The sequence below is a fragment of the Notolepis coatsorum genome (assembly GCF_963971535.1).
Source record: "Notolepis coatsorum genome assembly, chromosome: 3".
NCBI classification, from domain to species: domain Eukaryota; kingdom Metazoa; phylum Chordata; class Actinopteri; order Aulopiformes; family Paralepididae; genus Notolepis; species Notolepis coatsorum.
Window position 1 is genome coordinate 141219442 of NC_140167.1, and position 10476 is coordinate 141229917.

Here is a 10476-nt window from a genome sequence, read left to right on the forward strand (position 1 = left end):
ACACACACACTCTCCAATACAACCTGTGAAATATCTCATTGCTCCTGAGTACCCCAAACTCATCTCAGGCCTGTGCTGGTCTCCAAAGGGAAGCGTGTTCTGAGGTTCAGAGGGCCTGTGACTACCTGCTGGCCCAACAGATGGTAGACGGCGGCTGGGGGGAGGACTTTGAGTCGTGTGAGCTGCGGCGCTATGTCCAGAGTGGCTCGTCTCAGATCCACAACACCTGCTGGGCCCTGCTGGGCCTCATGGCAGCCAGGTAATGTGAAGTATGGTTCCGGATGATGTGTCAAAAGGGAGAATAACCAGCTTGCGTTCACTTCCTGTAATGCGTCATGTGGGTTACACAAGGCTGGCTTACTGTCCCTCCCCCACCTTAGGAGACTCGAGTGGGTCAAAGGTTACATTCACCCCCCATAAGAAATGTAGAGGTTTTGAACAAATGTGACTTTTCTTTTACCGTGGAAATGGTAAACATCGGACCGTCTCTCAGAATTCTGACACTAAATTGACTTTGAGGATCCAGCTCAAAACAAGTTTGTTTAAAACTGTCCAGTGATCTCAGTGTTAACGATAGTGCCTGTGTAAAAGTCTTGCCCACTTAGGAGACAGGAACTGTTCATCCCATTGGCACAGCTTTGAATGCATTTACCACCAGGATGTTGCACTGAAACGGCCCACCAAGTTGTAAATACCAGTAGTAAACTCAAGCAATTTCCATGATACCCGAGTACCAGAAAAGTTCAATAAACGACTGAAAATGGCTTAGCAGCATCGCTACACCGTTGCCCTCATTGAGAATAAAGAATCTATGAATGTCTTCCCACAAGCCGTTTTTTCCACCTAAACGGTTCCCTAAAACTAAATTTTACTCAAACACAACACTTCCTAGCACAATTTGAAAAGAATATTTTTTTCGTACATAGATCTTTTGACGTATCAACTTGTAATAAGAATTTGCGTTAGCATTTCACTAACTGCTTTTGTCTCATAACATTTCCTGATCTAGTCTGTAACTATGTTGTAGGCACCCTGACAGACGGGCCATTGAGAGAGGAGTACAGCTGTTGATTGACAAGCAGCTGCCCAATGGAGACTGGCCACAGGTGAGTTTGCAACCTCTTATTATTATGGCTATTATATAAAAGAAAATCTCATTCACAAGACACTTCACAGTGTAAACAACAAAAAACGGAATAAAACGAAACAAAAACGCCTGATGAGTGCTTTGAATGTGATGAGCAGTTTTTTGAAGGGGCGACAGTGGCTCAGGAGGTAGAGCGGTCGTCTGGTAGTCGGAAGGTTCCCAGTTTGATTCCCGCTCCTCCCGGGCAGTGTGTCAATGTGTCCTTGAGCAAGACACTTAACCCCTAATTGCTCCTGATGTGCAGGTCGGCACCTTGCATGGCTGTCTCCGTGTGAAAGTGTGAGTGAATGTGAGGGGGGAAATTGTAAAGCGTTTCGGATTAAAAGCGCTATATAAATTTACCATTTACCGTTTTATTTACCATTAGAAGTGTATCCGGTATTTTATTAGGATCCAGTGAAGGATGTGGTCAGAGCGGCGGGTGGAGGTGAGCATGCGGGAGGCAGTGTTTTGGACATAATTGGAGTTTATTGAGGATGTTGTTATGCACTCAAAACGCAACAAAAACTCAAACTATAAACTTAATACATCATATAGGGCTGTACCAGACTCAGAATTGTCTTAGTCGAATTGGATTCAGGAGGTCAATATGACAATTCAACGATTTGTTTTATATAAAACATTTTAAATATTTTTGTTGAAGTCTATTCATAAGACTTTCTGGCTAAATACATTGGCATGCATTTCAGTGCTAGTATACACATTCGGGGCCATTCGATTAGACGGGCCCCACTCTAGGACGCCAGCTTTTCATTACAACTTTTCACTGTGCGTGAGGTTGTTTGTAGAGCTAAATCTATATTTTATATTATTGCTATGTGTCCATTGTCATTGTCAATTGACAGTATAAACCTTCCCTTCAATATGCCATACATTTATGTGAATACGAGCGTTATATCTGAATGGTCTGGGATAATTCCTGCAAGGCTAGTTATAGGGCGCTAAGCTAATAACGTTAAATCGATTGGTGTTTTGTCCCTACACAAGCTAGAGTTAAAAATCAAAATGCATATGAACGGTATCATGTTCCACCATGAATGCATGAAATGGGGGGGGGGGGGGGCGGGAGAAGTCGTTTCTGATTATTGATTACCATTAACGGCATTCGTTATTACAACAACATACGCTGACCGGGTGAATGGCTATGAGAACAAGGCCCGATCAGGCTGAAATTGACGTCAAATCGCTCTTACCTGTGGCCGGTTGGATTCCAAAAAGAATTTCCCAGTTATTTGATCGCCATCTGGTAGATCGATATGTCCATTGGCTGATGCTATATTCCTTTACTGCATACTGAATTCGCCGTCGCAAAAAGTATTCCAGGCGATCTGGTGAAGCCATAGCTTCAGGCTAACAGAAAAGCTAACCCGGAGCGGAAAAAAAGTGACACCAGGTCTGAAACAAGCATTACTGCATTCTCGAGACAGCGCCTATACCAGGATCTGGCCGGTACTGCACTTTCCGAGTCCCAATATGCCTTTTCCAGCCAAAATACAGCTCTGTGACATTGAGTAGGATATTAAAATGTAATAAAAGCAAAAACGAGTTTAACACGTGTATATATACGTGGTTGGCCTTCAAGCGTCGGCTCCCAAACACGTATATATACACGTGGTTGGCCCCGAACCAGTTAAGATAGTCAAGTGCAACAGAATAATGTTTTTTTAGCATTTAAAATCAATAAATCCGTTAAGACAAATGCATATGACGCCAGATAGCTCATGCAAATTGCCAACAATGCATTAGCCTGCATGTGGATTTGTCTGAGGCGAAGTTTAGACGGAAACGCTCGCGGGTGAATCCGGCAAAAATATTTTATCGGATGTGCCTTTTGTTCATACGGCAACAGCGTTTTTGCGGGGAGAATCCGCAAAAAAGTGAAACCACCTTCCTGGGTGGAAATTCTAGAAACCATACACCTTCGCGCTATCATCTGAACAGTCAAACCTATTAAAAATATGACAAAAGGGTTCTCAAGGCTCTCGTCGAGTACTGCTTACGTCACAGGCATGCACCAGTAGCCTAGAAGCGTAAACGAAGCGAACAAGCATGTCTGATTATATCCACGGAGAGTGACTCGAAGAAAGTGTTCTACGCAGGCGCGTGACCTAGCCACCGGCACGACTGCAGCACCCCCTATAGACCTGGCATGCATACTACATCAATAACGCAGACATTTACTCACACTTTTACAGCCTCGTCTGCACGCAGAATTCCCTCCCAAAACACTAGTCTAAACGCAAAATTTAAAGTGAGACTGCAAGACTACTTTTGCGGTTTCTGTTCAGACTCTCTCCGTCTAAACATGACCATGTGTCCGAATAATGATGGTACTAGGGTTGCCATGGGGATGTGAAATTGCCCATGACTAACTCATAACAACACCGGTTTTACCGGTGACACAGGACATTTTACATAATGACGCTCAATATCTTTAGAGCAGTGTTTCCCAACTTTTTTTTTTTTTTTTTTTTAAGTTCAGAGGAAAGAGACATTCACATCAGCATTTCATATTAATTCCCACAGTGGCATAAAAAAGTGTTTTTTCAGTATATAGATTGTCCGTCAGTATAGTCATATACTGTGTAGCCTGCCTGCTTGCAGTTGTGATTTTTAGAGATGAATCATCGTTTAATAATAAAATGTGTGGCAAACAAGGTACGTTTATCTCCGTTATATTAGTGAGAAATAATGCAACCTTGGCCCAAAAAGCTAGTACTCCTGGACATTCCCACATCATATGTATGCATGTTCCTATGACTTTTTGCGGACATAAAGCACATAGGGGACTTTGTGACAGATCAAATCTTTATCAGTTTGTAATGAGTTAATTGATTATTATAATTACGAGAGGTTAGCGGAATATTATCCCATACATTCTGCCAATTTATGCAGGCGTTGTAATCCTTTAAATCTATGTTCCAGACAGTGGTATTACCTGTAGTTCTGTTTAGTTTTCCTTGTATTTTATTATATAACCCAGAAACAAATTTTTTTTTTACATTTATGCCACTCACTATAATCATTAAAGGATGAACTGGTAAAGGCTGATTCCATGGAACACCATAAGTGTGCATTGCAGTGCGCAACTGTAAATAAAAAAAAGGATGTACTAGGGACATTATAGATTTGTTTGAGCTCTTGAAAGGATCTGAGACCATATTCACTGTATATGTCAGATAGTTTGTGAATACCTTGTCTTTGCCAATTGGGAAATGTAGCTGGTTTCCCTCCCAACAGTAAGAAGTTGTTATCAAAAATAGGGGTATCTAGGTGCCATTTTGTGTCCCACTGTCCCATTTCGGCAATATATTTCCAAACGTAAATTGAATGTGCTATAATTGGGCCGAATTAAGTACGGCAAAAGCTTTGGGATAGACCAGAAAAGAGGATATATTTGAGTGTATATGGAGATACAATGTGCTTCTCCATATTCACCCATGGTATGTCAGAATTATTATTGAACCATCTTAGCAACAGCCTGAGCATAAAAGAGAAATAGTACTGTTCGAAATTATTAACCGATAGCCCTCCTGCTTTCCTACTATAAAAAATGTATGTACAGGAAAACTGTACCCAAATAAAGAATAATGCATGCCAAAATTGGGGGAATTCAAATTAAGTAATAATTTGATGGATATAATATTATTATTGGATATACTTGTTCTATCGCACAACGTTCAGCTTCCCACCGGACTGTCGGGTGTTACACCGAGCATCATCATTGTAGTGTAACTAGTTAGCAAAATATCAAGCTTCTTTCAACATTTCTGTTAACATTATGGATCAATGGCTGAGTCGAGCTGGTTCATCCAGCAACAACAGCACAGGTGATACTGCTGAATCAGGAGAACCCATTCAGAAGAAAAAGAAAACGGAGAAAGTGAATAATCGTCAGTTTGGTGAACATTATGTGCTCTCTGGATTCACTGTCACAACTACAGAGCAACCACAGCCAATGTGTTTCCTCTGTGGCGACATGCTTTCGAATAATAGCATGAAACGATCCCATTTACATCTTTTTATATTCAGATCTAATTCTATTGCCTATATTTATGTCTTTCTGCTATTACCCTGCCCATACCTATACCTCCCCTCCCCCATGCTGCTATGACACCCACATTTACCCAAGGGGATCAATAAAGGAATATTTCATCTGATTGTATATCATATCGCATCGTATCTCATCTCATCTTATCTTATGTTATCTTAGTTTTGAGTCTTCAGTGCTTTGTTAACTTAATGTTACAATGGGAATGAGGTGATGATGTCAGACCTCAAAACTAAAACTTTACTTCAATAAACTGCCAACCTGTGTGACCATGTGACTTTATCCAGGTCATCCACTCACTCACACACACATACACACACACACATACACACACACACACACACACACACACACACACACACACACACACACACACACACACACACACACACACACACACACACACAGACACACACACAGCCGGTCTGCCACAATATATAGACTATTAATTATATATCCTGGGGATCACCATGATTGATTGCGTAGTAGGGGGTACTTAAGGTTGGCTTGAAATGCTTTGGGGGTACAGTACTCAAAAAAGGTTGGGAACCACTCCTTTAGCACTTACTTTGATATTTAACGTCTGTTTTGAATTCGTTTTCAGTGACTAGTATCCATTTGTTGGACAGACCATGTTGATGTTAGGTTCTAATTAAAAAATAAACCAATGGACAGTAATATCTTCCATCAATGTTCCATCTGACAGATCAATGTAGCTGTTATTTAGCGCATCATGCAAACATACTGTTGTTGCTGGTCTGGACTGATCCTCTGAGCTCCTCTCCAGTCAAGCTTAGGCTGCTGCTGGATTTACATTCGAAATATATTGCCAAATCCTCCAGTAACATTGTTGTCGCCTCTAGAGCCGTCTTTCTCTCCTTCACGTGAAGTCAAATCAAAGTGAAAGTGAAACTTAAGCTGCTCTGTACTGTGAAGTACAACACTTTTAAGTTACTAATGTTGTCTGACTAAGTATTGATAACATATTTTACAAATTAGAGGTTTTTTTATCTGATGAATGTGGGCACTGATTTGTGAAAATGAACTAAATGGGTTTTATTTCAATATAAAAATGTAATTTGACTGAGGGGGGTAGCCCTAATATGATATTATGTTGTGACATTTAATGAGGACATACGTGTTCAACTATTGACCCTGAAGAGTAGGGATGGGAATCGAGAACCGGTTCTTGGTTCCTAATTGTCAGATTCCTGGAATCGCATGCCTCCGTGACTATCGATTCCACTTATCGATGCCATGTTTTTCCGACAGTTGCGCATTTTAAAACAATAACGTTAGCGCCACGCATGCAGCCATAGCAGACTATTTGATTCCTTGACTAGGAAAACCTAAATGAAAACGAATGCTTTCACTGTATAAATATTCTCCCATTTCATCCATTTTAGATGATCACAATAGACTGAGGCTGCAGCTAGTGGTTCTCGCGCACCTCAGGAAAATTCTTTCACGCTAGCACAGCGGGGTGGGGGCTCAACAATAAATGACAATCAGAAATGTCAAGTTGCATGTTGTTATTCTAACCAGCTTAGTTCTGTTGCATTTCCAATTTATTTATTTAAATTATAAATGTATCAGGAATCGATAAGCAGAATCGATAATGGAATCATATCGATAAAATCTTATCAATTCCCATCCCTACTGAAGAGCACTTGCATTGAAAACAAATGACGAGATGAAGAATTTTGTTTGGAAAATCGACACCGCAAGAGGTTACCTGATATTAATTCATATTGTAAAAGATAATTTCACTTTCCAAAAAGCTACTGTTTTGTGAACCCTTTCAATTCAGAGCATCAATTATAATTACGTTGTAAGAAGTGGTAGAACATTTTCACATGGTGAATATCTCATTTTCAGAGCAAAATTCTTTACAATGGTGTCTTCATTTAAAAAGGTGTTTTAAAGCTGTGATAACCTTTTTCTTTCACATTTTCAAAACGTATGGCCACCAGAGTGTCTCAATTGAATCATGGTGTCTTACTTAATAAACCCTGCACCACCTGCCTGCCTGTCTGTTGTTTTTCCATCATTTATTCTATTTGTTGACTAAACCCGGCCGCGTGTGGCTTTATGACCGGTCATGAGTGCAAGAATGTGACAATTTGACCATGTGACCGCGGCAACGCGGGAGAGCGGCAGTGCGGAAATAGGCTGTCTCTAAGACAAACTCTAACCTTAACCAGCTCCTTAACAGCGCCTAAACTTAACCGTTCTAACCTTAACCAACTCCGAAACAATGCCTAACCTTAACCTTAACCTTAACCATGCCTAACCTTAACCATAGAAAGAATATTGCCATTCTCTTTGACAAACTCTAACCTTAACCAGCTCCTTAACAGCGCCTAAACTTAACCGTTCTAACCTTAACCAACTCCGAAACAATGCCTAACCTTAACCTTAACCTTAACCATGCCTAACCTTAACCGGCGAAAGAATACACGTTAAAAAAAAAATCACGTTAAAAAAAGAAAAATCATGGGATTCGAACACGTCAACAACGAACCGCAGGACCGCGGACCGCTGCTATGCCAGGTGAGCTGAAGCGCTGAATGAAAATCATGGCGGATTCCTGCGGCGGTTACCTAATTCCGCTCGCGCTCTGCCGCTCCGCCGCTCCGCCGCTCTGCCGCTCTGCTCTGCGGTTGCCGCGCCTGCCGCGGGGCATGGCGCAGCCAATCAGGGAAAACGCGGAAGCAAAAGCAGCACTACTGACCTGTCATTAAGGAATAGGCAACCCGGCCCGTCTTTTAACTCTGCCTATTTCTATAAACCTATCTTATGCATTTAAAAAGTCTATCTGAATTACAACAATATTATGTTAGGGTAGTATTTACTTACCTTGTTCAACAATTAAGACATTACCAAGAGAAAGTTGTATTTAATGTAGTTGAAATCTTGTAATCCACACACAAAAATAATTATTCTTTCGTTTTAGGAAAATGTGTGTAGTGGCAACTTGCGGCCCTCTAGTGGTCAGAAAATACTTATTTTGTAGCTTTAAATAAAAAAAATTACATTTCATTTTTGTGAATGTTGCATCTCTTCTGTCTTCTCCCTTCTCATAGGAGAATATCCCGGGTGTGTTCAACAAGAGCTGTGCTATCAGCTACACCTCCTACAGGAATGTCTTCCCGGTGTGGGCTCTGGGACGCTTCTCCACCCTCTACCCCCTCAGCCCACTGGTTGGGAAGGTCAAGCTGTGATTAGCTCAGGGGTCATCATCAGATGAGGTGCCACTGCCAGGATGAGCAAATTGATCCCTATTTAAAGGATGGATACAGACAATAATTACTCATTCTGTTCTCTTCAAAGCCTCCATTCTTTTTGGACACTGAAGACTGTTGGTTTTCATCTTTTTGTGTCGAACATTGACTGTAACTGAGGGGTACAATTCCCTGACTGTATTAAAGAGTATGATATATTAAACCACTACTAGTTATGTACTTTAATTACTGGCCATACAGTACATGAATATATATGGTGAACACCCACACAAGAATACGGCATTGACACATAAAGTTCTATTTGGAGGGTATTTATTATTATTAAGCAACGTTGGGTTACAGATTGAGAATTAGGCTTGCGCTTGTATGGCGAAGAACATGCGTAAAGTCAGTCAAGAGCGTAAGTCAATGAGAATAGTATGAATACTAGGATGGGTCTAAACTGACGCCACCTGTGGTATAGCAATTACATAGGGCACACTAGTACCAGCTGGAGACACTGGGGGGTTCCCTCCGGGTGTAAGGCCGGCAGGGGTAGAGGAATGTTCGGGTACAAAGTCTGGGTCAACGAGGAATAACGAGGCTCCAGATACAGGAGCCAGTGCATGTACTCCCTTGATCAGCAGACAAAGCAACAGCTATAATCCAGTATGCTCGACAGCATGGAAGACAGCTAGCCAGCTTCTTCCTAGAGGCGGGCTCGAGTGATGATCCTCACGGGGGGTAGATCCCAAACGACAGTGGGATCGACGGTTCTCTGCTCCAGCGGTCACGGTCCCAAAGCAATATAATCCAACCAGAAATGGTTCAGCAGTCGCCGGTGTAGATTCTCCGGTGTACATATCCAATGGTTCTCGTCTAGGACTCTTCGGATGGGGGCACGAGTTTAGGCCGCCCAGCCTGGATAAGTGCACTAGCTATATACACGACGAACCGGTGGTAATGCTGGTCACTGAAGAACTGTAGCCGCACGATACACTATAAATGATAGACTATTACTTCACATTAGAATAAGTCGAACTCGACGTTACTGCGTTAAACTCTGACACTTTAGCAATCTATTCGCACGCGGTTCTCAAGGCTCTATTTAGAGGCAAAGTGGCTCACTTCACTGCACGTTGTCTCGTGGTGAAGGCATCAAGGTTTGAACTGAACAAGTGCTGCTGTGTACACCTGCGCCGTATTTATACGTAAGGTGAATTATCTAGTGCCAACCTCAGTTCTGTCTCGTATTACTGCGCAGACTCTGGACATGTTGAGACATGCCCGGAGTTGCCTTTGAACTTGCCGTTGGGGGCTTGGTCGTTGGCGCCTAGGGGTCGCTGTCCAATAGGAGAGCGAATATTACTCTGGTTTGTACCCAGGTAAAGGGATATTCCGTGTATATATACAAATAATATACAAGGGATATCAAACGATATACAAATATTATACAAGGGATATCAAGCAATAAATATATATATTCGGTTTAATCTGACCCTTTGTAACATTGACACTGCAGTCGGTCTTTGTGTATTTTTTCTATATGTAGTCCTTTTGGAAGCTAGATAGAAATGGGTACAAACTGAAGTCCCCCCAGCTCAACCCTGGTTAACTTTATTTATAATAGAACACAAAATACTTGTGCCCTAATGATAAGGATAGGTGCTCAATGAAGAAATCAAATCCCAGTGCGAAAAGAAAGTCTTAACATGCCTATAAATACTTAGTTAAAAGTCGAGGTTAAAAAATAAAACAAACAGGAAGTATAAAAAACAGTGAAGTTAAAATAACAAACAAACAGCAGGGGGTATAGGACAGTGACGGAGGTTATAGTGAATATGCGAGTTTGAACAGATGGGTTTTCAGTTGTGATTTGAATGATGAGAGTGAGTCAGACTGTCGGATATGTGGGGGCAGGGAGTTCCAGAGTCTGGGAGCCGAGCAGCTGAACGCTCGGGCACCCATGGTGCTGAGGCGTGCGCTGGGGATGGAGAGGAGTCCAGTAGATGATGAGCGGAGGGTGCGGGATGGGGTGTATTCCTGGAGGAGGT

The 10476-nt window shown here is 41.8% G+C and overlaps 1 protein-coding gene across 1 annotated transcript in view; it reads left to right on the plus strand.

The window, feature by feature from the left end:
- lss (lanosterol synthase (2,3-oxidosqualene-lanosterol cyclase)) overlaps positions 1-8645 on the plus strand; it is a 119722-nt gene extending 111077 nt beyond the window's left edge. Inside the window, exons 20-22 of the mRNA XM_084309580.1 lie at positions 89-259; positions 1028-1106; positions 8285-8645. Coding sequence (XP_084165706.1) covers positions 89-259; positions 1028-1106; positions 8285-8422 — 388 coding nt within the window. The 3' untranslated portion in view covers positions 8423-8645. The remainder of the gene's footprint in view (positions 1-88; positions 260-1027; positions 1107-8284) is intronic.
- The last annotated feature ends 1831 nt before the right edge of the window (positions 8646-10476 follow it).